Below are 20,069 nucleotides of genomic sequence, written 5' to 3' on the forward strand. Positions count from 1 at the left end.
CAAAAAAAAATATGAAGAGAATATTTATACAACAAATATGGAAAAATGTGTCTGAATGTATATTAATAGATCCTCCCAAAAAAAAAATTACATTTATGTATCATATAAACCTACTCTTAAGATATTCGCTCAAGTAGATCAAGAATGGCTTCTACACCATATTTATTTATCTTAGTCTTCTTGCAATGTTCTTTCTTTGGCATTCATGCCCACACTATGGTATTAATTGGAATAGAGCCAAGTTCTTTGTCATCAGGATTTGGTATCCAATATTGCTCTAAAAATTTTCTGTTATATTTCCCTGACATAGGCTTCCACCAGTCAACCTTTACATGAAGATTCTCACTTTCATTATCCCTAAAGGTATCTGAGATGGATTTTTCCATCCAAATCATCTCACCTGCATCCTCATTTCCTGATCTAACTAGCAACATCTTTGTTGGAAATAATACTGAGAGGGGGGGTGAATCAGTATTATCTAATTCTTTTGCAAATCTTCCTTCTTTGTTCTTTGAATTATTTATGCATGTCAGTACCATAAAATAATCAGCATGAACAAAGAACACAGATAGTCACACCAAGGAACACAAGATGTAAGGTGGAAACCCAATGTGGGTGAAAACCACCTGCTGCAATATGTCTCTATCTTCTTTCAAATTAGAAACTTCTTTTACAATGGTTTTGTACTGGTGCAGTCCTTTACCAGTACGCAGGCTGCAACCTGCAGAGAGCTACAACTCTCTCTCTTTTTCCAGTCTCTCCTGGAAGGGAACTACAACCCCCTACTTCTTTTCACAAAGCATCAAATGATCATCAAGTACATAACAGTTACTGTTATCAGATCAGTAATAACAAAATTCACCCAGAACACCTTATCAACAGAGAAATACAATCAACAGAACATCTTAAGACAGAGACGCAACTTTCCCTTCTGTGACCTGCGTATAGACACAGTTCACCTTCTGCTTTCCTGCGACCACCCACAGAGATCCTTCTGCTGCGCTGCGTGCCCACGCACTGTTCCTTCAACTGCTCTGCGTCCTGTTGCTTCAGGGACGCACCCAAAAACACTATCGCGCCGTGTCCTGTTGCTGCAGGGACGCACCCAAAACACACTATCGCGCCGCGTCCTATTGCTTCAGGGACACACCTGAACCTTGGTCGCCCTGCGTCCCTACGCAGATCTCCAGTTACTGAACTGCGTCCCGGACGCACCTGAACTTTGTCTACCCTGCGTCCCCACGCAGGTCTCCTCCTACTGCACTGTGTCCCGGCGCACTTTCCTTTCACTGTACCTGCGTCCCTTTGGGTATGAATGATTTCAAGACTTTAAGTATAACCCAAACAGTCAGATCTACAGATCTGATCTTGCGCCAAAGAGATCTCAGTCCTTCAGTAGATTCGCCTTTTAGATCTAGACCAGATCTCACCCCATAAGATATTCAACCAAAGACATACCTAAGCCAAATGATCTCCTTTGCTTTATATAGGCAAGCTCCTCCTCAAATCATGGAACAATACCACGAGCCGACACCATAATAACACAATACCGTCGGCTAGATACCAAGAGTAAAACACAAGAAACCCCCACGTGGGCTTTTCTCTGCCTAGAAATGTGTGCACTGGATGGACGCACCTCCTGAATAGCTGGCCTGCGTCCTGGGACGCGGTCCCTGCATGGTGTACCTACGGGTACGCACCTTCTGAACTGATATCCTGCGTCCTTCTTAATTTTTCCATAAATTGAGAGCCTTGTCATGGGAGTTGCCATCAAGTACAACATCTGTAACATATAGCCATACCAGAAAACATAATGCCAACAATCTCCCCCTTTGGACTTGATGGCAACCTTACAAACTTCAGCTTCATTCTCCCCCTTTGACATCAAGGGCAAAGGGGTATGCTCCCCCTAAGATCATGCTCCCCCTGAAACAAAGAACCAGATCTGCAACAAAGAACCATAATCCACCATGAAAGAGATAGAGACATATTGCAGCTATTTCCAAGATCTCCATCCTCCATAATGCCAACAATGCATTATATGCTCCCCCTGAACCTGTACCATCTCCTGAGTCTGTTCTGCTCCCCCTGAGCCTGAGCCAATCATGACTGAACCTGGATCTATTCTGCTGCCCTTTCTTCATATACGCGACTTTGCAGCCTGTACCTCGCGTATATACGCGACTTGTCTTTATTATATCAGCATATGCAGGATGGAATACTGAATTTCATTACTTTCAGATTCCCCTGTGTCAGTTGTCTGGATTATGCCACACCTTTCTGTCTCTGTCTTCTTCAATTCCTGCAGCTGTGATGATGTATGGTCCTTTTGTTTTGAATTTTGAAATCTGCTCCTGCATTCCCTTGCTTTATGCCCATAGTTGTTGCATGTATAACATCTTACATTTTTCATGTTCCTTCTATCACAATCAATTGCTTTGTGTCCATATGCATTGCAGGCAAAACAATATCCTCTGAAATACCTGGGATGCGATGATCTTTCTTGAACCATTCTACTTCTACATCTGGCTGCAACATGTCCAAGATTATGACATACATAACATTCAATATTATTTAGTGGAGGAAATGATCGTCTATCACGTCCATAGTTAGGAGTAAAGGATCTTCCTTGAGAAATTTCTTTCCTTGGTTGTTCCTTGACCATTTCAGACTTCTCATTAGAGTTTCTTGCCTCACCTTGTGAACTAGATTCACCTTCAACATATTCATGAAAACCAAGACCAGTCTTGATAGCAGGATACCTTTGACTATTAAGAATATCATCCAAGACTTTAGTACTATATTGAAATCGTAAAAGCTTATCCTTTTCTTCTATTTTACCTTTCAAGATATTTACCTCAACTTGATGTTGTTCTTCCTTTTTCAGATATCGATTTCTTAGGTCTTCTTCAGCTTTTCTTCCTTCTTCCACTTGTCGCTTTAGTTTGGTCATCTCATGTTCTTGATCTTCAAGATCTTCTTTTAGAGAGAGGATCTTTGATTCAAGTCTCTGAATAGTTGTGCTCTGATCCTTTACTATATCCTGCAATTGCTCCCTTACCCTGGTTTCTGTCTCCAATTGTTCTTTTAATTTGGCAACTTCTTCAGTTTCTGCATTCTTCTCTTCATGAGCCATGAGACTTTTAATATCTTCGCTATTATTGGATGAAGCATTCTTCTTCTTATGTGCCATGAGACTTCTAATATCTTCTTCATCATTGAATGAACTTTTAATGTGGGTATAATAGCTTCTACCATCTTCTTCAGATATCTTTCCTTTGTTATGAGGACATCTAGCAGCATAGTGACCAACTCTACCACATAGAAAACATTTGAAAGGTAGCTTACCTTTGAACCATCCAGTTCCCCGTTCAAGATTCTTGACAAAATTTACCTCATCTTCTTCCTCTGACACTTCAAATGCGGCCTCTGGTGGTACCTCTTGTCGCATTTCAAAAGCAGTTAAGATCCCATGAAGTTGTGACATGGTGATTTTCTGCACATTCTCCTTTTCTTCTATGGCAGATACTTTAGAATCAAATTTAGCAGACAAAGATCTCAAAACTTTTTCAACTAAGACAACTTCCTCAAATTCTTCACCTAGATCCCTCATACAATTCACAATCTCATCCATACGCAGGAAATAATTAGCTATGCTTTCATTATTACGCATCTTAAGAGTTTCATACCGGATTCTGAGAGTTTGAAGCTTTGCTCTTTTTACCTGATCATCTCCTTCGTAGCTTGTAACGATTTTGTCCCATATTTCCTTAGCTGATTTGAAGTGCATGATCTTCATAAATTCTGATTGAGTCAAACTACTCAATAGGACAGTAACGGCTTTGGCATTGAGCTCATATTGCTTTTTCTCTGCTGGATCTGTAGGAGTTGCTGATGGGAATTTGTATCCTCCTTCTACGATTCCCCAAACTTCTGCTCCAAGTGATTGCAGATATGCAGTGGTTCTTATCTTCCAGTGAGTAAAATTGTTCCTGTCAAAGACTGGTGGCCTGATGTGTGCCTCTCTTTCTGGATTAGCCATTCTGATGGATCTTTTCCTTCAAGCGATTAAGCTTCCTCTGAAAGGACCTGCTCTGATACCAATTGTTGGAAATAATACTGAAAGGGGGGGATGAATCAGTATTATCTAATTCTTTTGCAAATCTTCCTTCTTTGTTCTTTGAATTATTTATGCATGTCAGTACCATAAAATAATCAGCATGAACAAAGAACACAGATAGTCACACCAAGGAACACAAGATGTAAGGTGGAAACCCAATGTGGGTGAAAACCACCTGCTGCAATATGTCTCTATCTTCTTTCAAATTAGAAACTTCTGTTACAATGGTTTTGTACTGGTGCAGTCCTTTACCAGTACGCAGGCTGCAACCTGCAGAGAGCTACAACTCTCTCTCTTTTTCCAGTCTCTCCTGGAAGGGAGCTACAACCCCCTACTTCTTTTCATAAAGCATCAAATGATCATCAAGTACATAACAATTACTGTTATCAGATCAGTAATAACAGAATTCACCCAGAACACCTTATCAACAGAGAAATACAATCAATAGAACATCTTAAGACAGAGACGCAACTTTCCCTTCTGTGACCTGCGTATAGACGCAGTTCACCTTCTGCTTTCCTACGACCACCCGCAGAGATCCTTCTGCTGCGCTGCGTGCCCATGCACTGTTCCTTCAACTGCTCTGCGTCCTGTTGCTTCAGGGACGCACCCAAAAACACTATCGCGCCGCGTCCTGTTGCTGCAGGGACGCACCCAAAACACACTATCGCGCCGCGTCCTATTGCTTCAGGGACACACCTGAACCTTGGTCGCCCTGTGTCCCTACACAGATCTCCAGTTACTGAACTGCGTCCCGGACGCACCTGAACTTTGTCTACCCTGCGTCCCCACGCAGGTCTCCTCCTACTGCACTGCGTCCCGGCGCACTTTCCTTTCACTGTACCTGCGTCCCTTTGGGTATGAATGATTTCAAGACTTTAAGTGTAACCCAAACAGTCAGATCTACAGATCTGATCTTGCGCCAAAGAGATCTCAGTCCTTCAGTAGATTCGCCTTTTAGATCTAGACCAGATCTCACCCCATAAGATATTCAACCAAAGACATACCTAAGCCAAATGATCTCCTTTGCTTTATATAGGCAAGCTCCTCCTCAAATCATGGAACAATACCACGAGCCGACACCATAATAACACAATACCGTCGGCTAGATACCAAGAGTAAAACACAAGAAACCCCCACGTGGGCTTTTCTCTGCCTAGAAATGTGTGCACTGGGTGGACGCACCTCCTGAACAGCTGGCCTGCGTCCTGGGACGCGGTCCCTGCATGGTGTACCTGCGGGTACGCACCTTCTGAACTGATATCCTGCGTCCTTCTTAATTTTTCCATAAATTGAGAGCCTTGTCATGGGAGTTTCCATCAAGTACAACATCTGTAACATATAGCCATACCAGAAAACATAATTCCAACAATCTTTCCTTTCTCAACATCAATCATTGGATTGAATGTTGGCTTTGGCTTGTTGCATTTGGGTCCAACATATATTGGTTCATCTATCGCATTATCAAAATCTCCATCCATAATACTTGAGATTACTTGGAGTGCATTACGATCAACATCAACAATGTGCCTTGTCTTGGGCCAGAAATCCTCAGAAGATGAATCACTTCCATCTATTATTCTATGATCATTATAGATTCCATCTAATGTATCAAGAACTTTTTCCCAATACACTACTTTATTTTTCCATTCCTCTGTAACAATTGGTGAATCCTCATTCCCAATAGTGTCTTTCCACATTTTTATGTATGATTTTATCCCTTCCTTTAGTTCTTTTAAATAGACATCATTCTGTTTGGAAGCTAAGAAAGATGGCTTCCCTATGGGAATTATAGGTCGACCTTCATCATCTATATTCCATAACTCAACTGGTTCTGACCACTCAATATCTCTAATTGATTCTTTATACCTTAGTACTGGAACATCATTGAGTATAAGAAATTTGAAGTATTGGACATTAAGAAGTCCAACTAGTGCATTTTTTCCCTCCTTAATGTATCCATTAAGGAAACTTTTGAAGTCATAGACCTTGTCAATATGTGTAGGTGGAAACACTCTATTTTCTTCAATTATGTGATATGTATCCATCATTTCAGGTAAAGAATAAATATCTTTACTTTTTAGGTTGGAAGACATTCTTCCATAGGTTCCATCTATGTCTTCATGGGTGTGCCCCACAGGCAAGAACCCAACCTCAATAGTGATGAAGACACCAAGTGCAATTAAAAGTGATAGAAACATGAAAAGATAGCGATTCTTATTATCACTTGCTGCATTGTCCAACTATAACAACAAATGTGGAGGAAGAGGTTTAAAATCAACATTTTGACTTTTTGAACTTCCATGAGATATAAAATCATCCTTGTACCCTTGACATTTTGAGTAAATAGAGGTGTCAAGTAATGCATTTGTAAGTGGGTTTCTTGAAATTCCACTTTCATAAAGTAGATCACCATACATATCCATTTGTGGATCTTCAAGGTCCCTTAAGCACTTTGCAAGGGATGTAATAGTAAATTGTGATCCCATATGGACAAATCATAAGGAGAAATGACCAAAACCTCCCACCTTATGCCCATGTGTAAGCATACCTATCAATGACAAACCCAAATTTTTTCCTACAATAGATTTCGATTTGACATGTAGCCTTGGGATTGAAGTCTTTGTTTTGTCCATTTTATCATGCATAATGCTCAAATACTCCTTTGGAAACCGCTCTGACATAATTCTATGGGCATAGTAGCATAGAAAATTTTAGGGGCGAATGTTCGCCCTCTGGCGAAATTAAGGGATTTTAAATTTTTAGTGGGCGAATATTTTGTATCATAGTACATTTTTACAAATCACCTTAAATAGCCCACCTTATTTTAAGGGAGAGGGTAAAAAAGGTAAATTTAGCCCTTGAAACTAGGAGTTACAACCTTCCATTCGCCCATTTTCAAGAATAGGTTTTATTTAAGTGAATCGTATGGGCCAAAGGCCCAAATACCATATTTATAAAAGAGGTATGGTAAATTAATAAAAATATAAATAAATGAGAGGTATGGTAAATAAATAAAACATTTTTTATATTTACTCCATAAGTCACCTTATATACATGCAAGGGTGTAAACAAATAAAAATATAAGTAAAGTGGAGGTATGGTAAATAAATAAAACGTCTTTTTATACTTACTCAAAAGGTATGGTAAATAAATAAAAATATAAATAAACTAGATGCATGGTAAATAAATAAAACCTCTTTTTATATTTAGTCCATAACCCTCGTTCTATTTATGAAGGCTCAAGAAAGAGGCTTTATTTAAGTGAATCCTATGGGCCAAATACCATATTTGTAAAAAAGGTATGGTAAATTAATAAAAATATAAATAAGCAAGAGGTATGGTAAACAAATAAAACATTTTTTTATATTTACTCCATAAGTCACCTTATATTTACGAACACTCAAAAAATGCATTATATTTAGGTGAAACCTATGGGCAAAATACTATGGGACAAATACTATGGACTAGATTGTTATTAATATCATGCATAAAAAACATTATTAACCCTAATATTAGTATTAATAAAAATAAAAATGGCACATGGTATTGACCCATGGTATTCGCCAAAATGACACATGGTATTGACCCATGGTATTCACCAAAATGGCACATGGTATTGACCCATGGTATTCACCTGGAATGTAGCCTATTTAAATGGGGGAATTAAACTAGCATAGATCCATCTTTACTCTGGATCTACTAACCCCTGAGAGGTATCAAATATCGTGATATGCAAACTAGCATAGAGCGAGAAAATATTTGATCCGATCAAGAGTAAAAATGGATGTTGTAATTTAATGTATGTTAAACATTTTAGCTTGGTTAAAATAAAAAATAAAATAAAAATCAACTATTAATTTTATTAATTTTTATAAATTACTAATAGTAATTTTTAAGCTCTAGGTTTATGATAACCCATGGTAATACCATGGTATTCATGTGAGCATAGACTATTTAAAGGGGAAATTCTATCATCTTAGATCCATCTTAATTCTGGGTCTACCAAGTGCTCAGAGGGATAAATAGATTTCATCCCCCTAAGAGTGGTAGATGTGGAGTTAAGATGGATATAGGTTGGTTTTTATGATAATGAAGATATTAAATAGACTTAGGAAATTATATTGTAAAAACATCTTAAGGTGAATGGTTAAAGCATAGACATTGGACAAGTATATTTGTATACTTATGCTTTAAACTGAAACAAATCTTGGCTAAAAGGAATGGATTGATTACATTAGTCATCCTTCTATAACTTTCCAACATATGCTGGAGTAAATAGATTGTAATTTGGGTAATTTTTCTAATTGCAAACAGGAACATACTTGTGTATTGGCAGGGTGGTTACGAGGTCCCTAGAAGTGATGAATTTGAATTTATCTTGGTTTTATATATAGTATTAGGTTTTTTCTCATGCTTTCTGTGAATGGCACGGGTGAATTTTATCCTACACCCACTAGGTTATCGATATATAATTTGGTAATTTTGATTTCAAAAGATATTTTAAAGAAATGCAATGATTTCATTTGTGTATTCAATAAACACAAGATTTTATAATTGAGTAAAATATTCACCATGCCTGGTGAGAGATTCGCCAAAAAATTATATATACATATCATATTATTGATAAAATCGCCTTCCATTTTTCCTATATACCATGGAGATTCGCCCATTTATTATACATGTAAATTTAGGGGGGGTTATTAAAATTTTCCCTGCATAGTAGCAATATCTTCCACACATAACAATCTTGTTATGTTTTGTCAACCTACCTCGTGCCTTTTCTTCCAACTATTTTGTAGTTGCTGACTTCATTTGTGCTTTCAACACAATACATTCACTGCATTTACTGAAGTTAGTGTTCTTTGAAAATGCCACATCTCGAAACTTAGTATTCCAGATCTTGCTCATTGTTGGTTGTGATATTAATGGGTAATTGAGCTTTTGAAGAGCCTCATTGATCTCTTTTAACAAAGAATTTTGTGTGTAAGTCGAAGGAATCAGTCTTAAAGGAGCAGATGTTCCATCTTCTTCAACTTGACGTGTTTGGTTTGGTGAAAAATCTGAATTATCCATTACAATTTTGTGCAATATTTCTATGGCTGCCACTGTGTGAGCTCGTGCTTTGCATGTGTTGGTGTTACCATGAATAGCTTTGATCTATCCATGTTGGAAATAATGCTGGTAGTTATAGAATGTGCTTTGAGGAATTTTATGTATCTTATACCATGCTTTTTTACAAATAATATTCCCATTAAATCTCATGTCCTTTAGATTTCTAGCAATAGGTGGTAGGCCATGGCCATGGCCATGGCCGCTTGACATGACTGTGTTTGACATGAGTGAATTCAAGACAAATTCTCTAATACCATTTGTATTTATTTGTCTCATACCCCTTCTAGCACCTGCAATGGCCTTCCTATCCACATGTTAAAGACAATCTTTTCTACAACATACATCTGCTGCCAAAAGTCGAATTTCTTTCTCTTCATCTATTTTTGTTTGACATTTTGCAATTTTTTTTGTAGCCATAACTCGTTTAATCCTTTTATATGGCCTTGTTACATTCATATCAATTGAGTTTCTATCTTTTTCATTACAAAGGTACCCATCCCATTTGTTTAATGGATTTGTGTCCTCTATAACATCCCATATCACCATTTCTTTGGGTGGTTCCTTAAACTTTTCCTTAACCCTTAATATCACACCTTTGTTGTCCACCAACTTATTTATTGGCCATCTAACCAAAAAATGTATAGACTTATCACCAATTCTGCATATATCACAATTTCCATCTATCTCTTCTAGAAAAACACCAAAATCCATTTCACCTAGTGTTTCACCCTCAACAATGTCATCCTCGTGGACATTAACTAGCATTCCTTTGGCAATGCACATGCTTGTTCCCATGCATTCATGTGTAAGAGAAACCTTTGCACATATGAATTTAACCCTATCTTGGGGAATATTTATGGCATGATCATGACAGTGAGGCTCCAAATCTGATTCTGGCCAAATTTCATAAGATTCTAATGCACCCCCAAGTGTATGCTCAAATCCTGTTGGATGTGGTAGAGGAGCATTATGTTTTAACACCTTTTCAATTTTAACCACTATGCATCCTTTCTTTACCATCTTTCCATGCACTTTATGCCCAAGCTCTGTATTGAATATGGAGCCCTCACCCACCTTCACTCCATGTTGTAGAAGATTTACCTTGTCTCCAATAGCAAATGTAGAAGAAGCATTTGTACCTATAAACAAATGTAAATAATGTTAGTATTTACTCAAAAAAAAAAACATTTATTATAGTATCAATAATATATAACACATGCTTCAATATTTTGATTTACCTATGTGGTGTCTCAGATCCACAATCTTCCATGGATGTATGTCCCCTTTATTATCATCATCATCAATCAAATGTGGTTGAATGACATCAATTATCAAAATTGCAACATAACCAGCATTAACCCTTTCTCCAACATAATAAGTTCCAGACTCTGCAGATTCAACCCTTGCTAGCCCAATGACTTGATCATTAATAAGGAGATCAACATAGTCCCCTTTTGCCAAAATTATATTTTCCATTGTAGCTTGCATCAATTCTGTAACAACAATTACATCATAACTTGTAATTAAAAGAATGAACTGTGTAAAGTGTGACTTTATATTTTCCCAAAAACACACGACCTACGAAAAAGCAATATAGATGCAAAAATAAAAATAGTACGGTAGTCATGTTGTATGTAATGAAACATTGTTTACTCAAATGAAAGCTAACAATCAATATCATTCCTTCTACTACAAACATAAGCATATTGCTAGAAGCAACATTACATGGTCAAATAAATCTAGCACATGCTAGATTTCCTTCTAGCACAAACACAAACACATTTCCAATAACAATATTCTAAGGCGAAGGAAATCCACCACATGCTAAATTTTCTTCTAACGTAAATAGAAGCATATTACTCACAAAAACATTTCAAAGTAAAAGAAATCTTACACATTCTAGAGTTTATTGTAGCACAAACACAATCACATTGCCAAAAATAACATTGCAGTGTAGAAGATATCTAGCATACGCTTGATTTACTTCTAGCACAAACAAAAGCACATTGCCAACAATAACATTGTAAGGCAAACAAAAGCCAACAAAATCCAACAACTTCTATCACAAACACAATCACATTTCCAATAACAACGTTGCAAGGTAAAATAAATTTAATGCATGCTAGCTTTACATGTAGCATAAATACAAGCATACTACCAATAACAACATTTCATGCCAGAAGAAATCTAGTGCATGCTATATTTCCTTCTAACACAAACAAAAGCACATTACCAAGGTGAAGGAGATCTAACACGTGTTAGATTTCCTTCTATAATAAACAACCAAATTGAAAACAACAATATTGCATAGCAAAAGAAATCTAGCACAACTTCTAGCCCAAACACAAGCACAACATTTCCAATAACATTGCCAAAGTGATGGAAATCTAACACTTGCTAGATTTCCTTTTATCATAAACAACCAAATTGACAACAACACTATTGCAAAGCAAAAGAAATCTAGCATAGTTTCTAGCCCAAACACAAGCACATTTCGAATAAAAATATTGCAAGGTGAAATAAATTTAATGCATATTAGCTTTACATGTGACACAAATACAATCATACTACCAACAACAACATTTCATCCCAAACGAAATCTATTGCGTGTTATGTTTAATTTTTAAAACAAATCAACAAACTGTAATGGTGATTCTCTGTTGTGAAGACCCATATGAAAAGTGCCGTAATGCTAATAAGACCAATGCAGCTACTGCAAGATACCCACTCACCTTTCCCTTTATCCTACAAAAAAATCCCAGGTGTGAAATCCTTTTTTTGCCGAGTGTTTGCTTGTGAGAGGGGAAAGTAATGAATAATTCTTCCTGCCAGAATAAACTTCTTTGGGGGAAACAGGGTGGAAAACATGAAGCCTCATCTCCTTACCAAGAAAGTAAGGCTAACTAGGCTTGATTGATATCCATGCCCGATTGTTAAAATTGGCAACTAGGGCCAAACTCCATGTGGGTCATCTTTTTTTTTTTTAACTACATGGTGAATCAGTAACTGCTAGTCCTAATCTATGGGAGACCCAGGATCAATCCTCGTAGCTACCTCTATAACACTAAGATGACATCCAACTACCTGCAAGTTGATCTACTAAAATCCTATGATTTTAGCAAGAACAAGACTCTCATGCCGCCAAGGCGGGGGTGGGGAATCTACTCCTTGAGCTGCCGCCACAACAGGTTAGTGAACTCAATGAGATTTGAACTGCGGTTTCCTGGGCTTCGCCCAAGTAGACTTACCGTCAAACCACACATCACAGTACCCATGTGGGTCACCTTATTAATGGAAGATGATATTTTTCTTGGATCGCTCTCATCGAGAGGTGTAGGATTGATCTAAAGATCATCCAATTCTTATAAGTATTCATGGAGATATGAATTTATTTGTGTTGTGGGACAATTCGTCAAGGTCAGTCAACAATCAAATAAACCCCACTTGTGCTCAACGTTTTAGTATAAATAGAGGTGGCCTTCAACTCATTTTAACACACTTGGGATCTCTTCCTCTCCACTTGTATTTGGGTTTTAGTAGGAGGAGAGATCCTAAGGGATAACGCTGCCCTAATCCAGACGGCAGAACCCAGAATTGCTGGGAACTGCTGGAACTGCCAGGAATAGCCGGAAAAGCCAAAACTATCAGGAATAGCCAGAATTGCCAGAACTACCGGGAATAGTCAGAACAGCTGGGAAGCTAATACAGAGGGCAGAAGTTGGAACTGCTGGGAAAAGTCAGAACTAGCTGACTGCCGGAACTGCCGGGAAATGTCGGAACTCGCTGAACTATCGGGAATATCTGGAATTGCCGGGAATAGCTGGAAAAGCTGAAAAAGTCGGAACTGTTGGGAATAGCCGGAATTGCCAGAACTGCGGGGAGTAGGAACTGTTGAAACTGTCGAAAAAGCCGGAACTGTCGGGAAGAGCCGGAACTACAGGGAATCATCGGAATTGTCGGGAACAACAGGAACCAATGATCAAATTTGAAGGGCAGGTCTTAATTTTATTTAGAAGGGCACACATTGAGGTCGCCCTTCTATAATGAAAAGCACAAAAAAATGAAATTCAACTGACAACAGTAAATTATTTTCAAATTTCTTTTTTTTTAACACATGGTGAATCAGTAACTGTTTGGTTGGAACTAATGCTATGAGTTCCAAGACAACATACTATTGGTTGTTGATGTCTTTACAATGTTGCAAGCTGCAAGATATTCCTCAGTTTATCAAGAACAATAACCCCTTACAACACAGCTGCAAGTCCAGTATTTATCGTACAATTCATACACATTGTAACTGACAAGTGACAAGACAACTGTGTTCATGACATTTATGTTCACCAAATGTTATGTTTTATGTCTTTTTCCTTGAATTACTGTCATAATAAGCAGAGGTTGGTGTAAGAACATCCAAAAAAGAATTAGTTTGAGTTTCCACCAATATTATGAGTTTCCACCTTGTGTTAATTAGGTTCTGGCAATAATTTTGACAGGTAAACTAAGTTTCCAGGAAATTTTTTCAATTTCAAATCTGATGTTTAAGCATGTGGCAAAGAAAGCAAAGCTCTAAAAAATTCTCTATTTCTGAAAATTTTGCGGACTTTGAACAATGGACTATTAGTCGAACCCCATGATCAGAAGGCCATAGAAAATGTATTTCTAGAGCTAAAATCCCATGGAATGAATGCCGCTATAATGGGTTAAGAAGCATTCACCTTTTCGCATGGCCTGAACATTGTAGAAAATATTTGTCTCAGGTAATTGCATGCGGGATGAGGCATCCTCAATGGCAGACTATCACTGTAATGGATACTACTATGGGAGAGGAATCAATGGGTGATTCCCTGAAGGACATGTCTCTTTGGATTTTTGTCGATGGCGAGAAATATTCCATCAATGGCTCTCTGGATAATTCTACCGAAGTTGACAAACTTCTGGCACCAAAGGGCAACCCAGAACTTATTTTGGATAAACTGAAAAGGGTGTCGCTATCTTTTAACATTGAAGAAACTGAACCTAAGCCAAGGCCTCCAACGAATAACCTGATTGTCTCAAACAAGTATCCTGCACTGAGAAATAAGAAGAAGCTTTTTGTTATAGCTGTGGACTGCTATGATTACAGTGGCAATGTATATCCCCATATGTTGGAAATAATTCAAGAGATAATCAAAGATGTGTGTTTTGATGCAACAACAACAAGATTTTTCAGTCTTGTCATATCAACTGCATTAATAGTTGATGAAACTCTGGGGATGTTGAACTCTGGCAATATATTGCCTCTTGAATTCAATGATTTAATTTGTAGCAGTGGGAGTGAACTTTACTATTCAGCAATTCCTGCTTATCCTGATAATTTGGGAGGACTTTGGCTTCTTTCCTTTTATAATTTAGGTTGCTGGGACATTATGAATTATGACTTATGCTACTCATATATTTCGTTAATTTTTTATTCATTGGATATTAAATAGTTGGGACTTAATGACTTAGGCTAACAAGGGATTAGTTGAAGGTGCTTTGGTTAGCATTTTGATTTGGATGGTGTTTCTAATGATGAGAGCTCAATTGAACTGTAAACTATATTGGTGAGATAGTGGAATTTAATTTATTCTTATTACTATTTGGTTCAATTGAACTATAAACTGTATTGGTGAGACAGTGAGATTTAATTTATTCTTATTACTATTTGATTCAATTGAACTGTAAACTATATTGGTGAGACAGTGTAATTTATTCTTATTACTATTTGATTCAATTGAAATGTAAATTGTATTGGTGAAACAGTGGAATTTAATCTTATTACTATTTGATTCATTCATGCTATTAAGGCATTAAATTTAATTTTTGTCTTGATGTTTGAATTGCATATTCTTAGAGGTAAGTGAAAAATATAGATATCAAAGCAGAATGAGTAACTTACAGATCTATTTGTATTCAATCTTGCTCCTTCACATTGCATAAACAACAAGACCCAGATGTATATATTGAAGCATAATGTGAAGTTCTGTGAAATCCAGTATGCTATGAACTTATTAAGTCTCTCGAATGCGCTCCTCTCCAAGCATAAATCGTGCTTAAACCTTGCTTGACAGGTGTCTGCTGAATGATGAATCTACAATCCTCTCCAATCATCGTCAAACTTTGCTTTACAGGCAACCCATAGGCACAACCGCTAACTTGCATCATATGCACAAGTTACAATTAGAAAAAGCAATTCAAAAGGAAATTGTTGTTTTTGAAATGGGAGCAACTCCGAATTTGGAAACTGTTGTTTCTGAAATGGGATTTAACATCAGTTGAGAAAGGAAATTCACAAGTTCAACCATTGTAATTTGTGATAGACCCATAGTGCACTGACAGTTTGGAATTTGGAATTCCCAAAATCTAGATTTTAGAAAAAAAATGAAATTTAAAAAAATTTCATGGACAGGTTGACAACTTAACAACCCTTCTTAAAAAAAATTATACTATTATTCTAATTTTTTTTTAAATGGAAAAATTCAAATTTAAAATTTTTTTTTGAATAGCAAAATTTTCTTCCTACTTCTGCGTCATGCCAGAGGCCCTTTGAAGGGCTCTGACGTGTTCAAATTTGATCACTGGTGGGAACTACCAGAACAGCCAAGAAGCTGACACAGATGGCAGAAGCCGGAACTGTCAAGAAAAGCTGGAACTGCTGGAACTGCCGAAACTGCCGGGAATAGTAGGAATTGTCGGAACTGCTGGGAATAGCCGAAATTGCCAAAACTGCTAGGAACTGCTGGAACATGCGAGAAAGTTAATGCAAAGGGAAAAAGCTAGAATTTCCAGAATTGCAGGGAACAACCGAAATTGTCAGAACTGTCGGGAACAACCGGAATTGCCGGAACTGCAGGAACTATCGGGAACTACCGGAACTGTCGGGAGCTGATATTTTTCTTGGATCCCTCTCATCGAGAGTTGTAGGATTGATCTAAAGATCATCCAATTCTGATAAGTATTCATGGAGATATGAATTTATTTGTGTTATGGGACAATTCGTCAAGGTAAACTAGCAACCAAATAAACCCCACTTGTGCTCAACGTTATAGTATAAATAGAGGTGGCCTTCAAGTCATTTTAACACACTTGGAATCTCTTCCTCTCTACTTCTCTTTGAGTTTTAGTAGGAGGAGAGATCCTAAGGGATAATGTTGCCCTAATCTAGAGGACAGAAGCCAGAATTGCCGGGAACTACTCGAACTGCCGGGAATAGCCGAAAAAGCTGTAACTGTCAGGAATAGACGGAATTGCCGAAACTGTCGGAACTACCAGGAATAGCCAGAATTGCCGAAACTGTCGGAACTGTCGGGAATAGTCGGAACTGTCAAGAACAGTCGAAACTGCTGGAACAGCTAGGAAGCTGACGCAGAGGATAGAAGCTAAACTGTCGAAACTGCAGGGAAAAGCTGGAACTGCCGGAACTGTCGGGAAAAGCCAGAAAAGCCGGAAAGGTCGGAACTGCCAGAACTACCGGAAATAGCCAAAATTGTCGAAACTGTCAGAACTGCCAGAACCGCTGGAATTGTCAGGAATTTCCAGAACTACTGGGAATAGCCAGAAAAGTTGGAATTGTAGAAACTAACAGGAATAGTCGGAACTACCAGAACTTCCATGAATAGTCGGAACTGTCAGAAACAATCAAAACTGCCGAAACAGCCAGGAATAGCCAGAATTGCCAAAACTGTCAGAACTGCTGGGAATAGTCGGAACTATCAAGAACAACCAAAATTGCTAGGAATAACTGGAATTGTTGGAATTGCCGGAATAGCCGAAACAGCCGAGAATAGCCGGAATTGTTGAAATTGTCAAAACTGCTGGGAATAGTCGAAACTGTCGAGAACAGCCGGAACTGCCAGAACAGTCGGGAAGCTGACATAGAGGATAAAAGTCGGAACTGCCAGAACTGCCGGGAAAAGCCAGAACTACTAGAACTGTCGAGAAAGTCGGAACTGCCAGAACTGTGGGGAAAAGCCGGAAAAGCCAGAAAGGTTGGAACTGCCAGAAATAGCCAAAATTGTTGGAACTGCCAGAACTGCTAGAACTGCTGGAATTATCGAGAATTGCCAGAACTGCCAGGAATAGCCAAAAAAGTTGGAACTGTTGAAACTGACGGGAATAGTCAGAACTACCGAAACTACCGTGAATAGTCGGAACTGTCGGGAACAGCCGGAACTGCCGAAACAGTTGGGAAGCTGACGTAGAGGGTAGAAGTCGAAACTTCCGGGAAAAGCTGGAAATGTCAGAACTACCGAGAATAGCCAGAATTGCCAGAACTATCGGGAACAGCCGGAATTGCCAGAACTGTCGGGAACAGCCGAAATTTTTGAAACTGTCAGAACTGTCGAGAACAACCGAAATTGTCGGAACTGCTAAGACTGCTGGGAACAGTCGGAATTGCTAGAACTACCGGGAACAATCGGAACTGCCAGGACTGCCAGGAACTTCTAGAACTGTCGGGAACTACCAGAACAGCCAAAGCATCTTTCTTTGAAGGAAAGAAGCATGCAAGGGACAACTAACCAACATTGGGACAGTTGTATGGTACTTAGCAGCAAATAAACCAAGCATACAATGCTACAACTAGCATGCAAGGGACAACTAGCATGCAACAACAAGCATGCTAAGGACAACAAGTAAGCTAGAGACAACAAGCAAGCAAGATGCAGCCAGCACATAGGTCAGTATGGCAACATGGTGCAGCAATGGCACATAATGCAGTACAGTGATGGGTACAGTCATGATTAATGAAACATGATGAGATGCAGCATAGTGATGATCGGTGCAGCATGGTGTAGCACGGTGAGGTGCAACATGATGACGAAATGCAATACAATGATAGGTGAAGGAGCCACCATGGAGAATCAGTTGAAGCAACATGTCTTCAACTGATCTCATGTATCATCTTCTAAGAGATGATCTATGCACTTATCTAGAAAAGTCAAAATGTTGACTTTTTGTAAACGTACTCTCTCTCTCTATTGAACTATTGAAGAACATATAAGAAGAATTGATCAAGGGTTTCCCCACATTGGGGTTTGTCACTAGCTAGCACCACATCTTGTGTCCTCTTATCTTGGCTTGTCTTCTGTGATTTATGTTTATGTTCTATCTACAGTTTACTTTAATGCTGATGTGATTGCTAATCTAGAAAAGATATTGAGCTAACTATGAAAATTGAAATAAATTGCTCTAAGCATAGAACATACCTAAATTAACATCGATGAACTATATTAGTGGTAAAATTTGTTGTTTGCACTATGATTGGTAATGTACCTTGAAAGACACACGTGCTATCATCTTCATAATGTTAACAGTTACACATCCATGACATCTCTGGTTCTTCCAACTTCTATGACATAATCAATGTAGTTGAAGCCTTCGAGATTTCTAGATCCAATGTTCTTAGAAGAATGTGGCAGGCTCAAAAGTTAGTGTCCAAGCAGTTACTCACCTTTATCACAAGTTGACCAGCTATTTTGCCTATTCTAGATTACTCTCAAGATCTCCTTACATGCCACAAACAAAAGAAGGTATTGTAAAGACAATCTCTCTCTGTTTCTAAAGGAAAACAATCTCTGTTTAATGACAAAATATATTTATTTATTTATTTTTGGAACAGTTGCCTTGAGAACATTGCCAGAGAAATCATAATACATGAAGAGTTTATATACTCTCAAAATCTTCCAAGATCACGTAATCACAATTGAGCCTCAGCAACTATACAATTATGAGGCAGCCTAACCCATATTCATGTAATCAGTTTTCCTTTAGATGATTATGTAATAAACAACTATACAGACAAATATGCATTCTATTGACAAGAATCTATAAACCCCTATGAAGGTCTTACAAGGAAAGGAACATTTGTACCAGGAAGATCCACCTGAAGAAATCAATTCCTGTTGGCTCAACCAACAAAGGTCGTTGTGCAATCTACAGGTACCAAGCAATAATCCCACATAGCAGTGTCCAGGTTTTGCTAGCATCTTATTAAAAAAAGTTTCATTTCTCCCCATGTAGGTTGACCATACCAATGTAAAGTTTCATTGTTCAAAAGTTTAGGGCCTCCTTGGTAAAACCATGCATGTCATATTCAGTGACTATGGGATACTCTGAGGTAGATTCAGTAATAAATTTTGTTCATCAATAGAGTTTTGGCATTTTCTGGCTAAGTTAAGGCACCAACACCACAACTATTATGAATAACCTAGTCAAGTCTCAAGAGAGAGCCTCTTTTGTCTCATCTCTATATCAATCCATGAAATGGTGGAGAGCCTAACAACCTTCTCTTTTAATCACTCAAGCTAGACCAAATTGACAAGCTGTATTCCTACCTAACCAAACATTTTCCATGTTTTTGCTTCCTCATAAAAAGATATCAGTCTAGGGGATATCCTGATGCAAAATGTACATCTCAGCAGACTATTTTAACACCTTGTTTTAGGAGATTAACCCACTGGCCTTTGTTCTGTGGTGACTTTCCAAACCCAATAGCTCCTCCATAAGATTACTCTCGTATTGAATCTAAAACCATTTAACTATGATTAATTGGTAGCACATACAATTTGCAAGGAAGGGTCACAGTTTCAGGTTTGGACCATTTAGTCAGGTTTATAGCTTAAATGGCAGTTTCATTCTTTGAGTTAAACTATCTTTGACATATATGATATAACTGACCTAGTCTATTTTTATGTCACTACTAAAACAATCCATGAAATGTGCATGCAAGGTCTAAAATCAATGCTTAACTTGGCTTCCATAGTAATGTTCCACATTTGAATGGACTTCCCAAAACATTGCATTGTGTTTATATAAT

The 20,069-nt window shown here is 38.0% G+C and overlaps 1 protein-coding gene across 1 annotated transcript; it reads left to right on the forward strand.

The window, feature by feature from the left end:
• Positions 1-14,040: 14,040 nt before the first annotated feature.
• On the forward strand, positions 14,041-14,703 carry LOC149213608 (putative sucrose-phosphate synthase 2). Its single transcript, XM_089389087.1, has one exon. It carries the CDS (start codon positions 14,041-14,043, stop codon positions 14,701-14,703), a length of 663 nt encoding a protein of 220 aa, XP_089245213.1.
• The last annotated feature ends 5,366 nt before the right edge of the window (positions 14,704-20,069 follow it).

Source organism: Pinus tabuliformis, chromosome 1_1 (genome assembly GCF_031772625.1).
Source record: "Pinus tabuliformis cultivar Carrire ecotype Pingquan chromosome 1_1, CPIR1, whole genome shotgun sequence".
NCBI lineage: Eukaryota > Viridiplantae > Streptophyta > Pinopsida > Pinales > Pinaceae > Pinus > Pinus tabuliformis.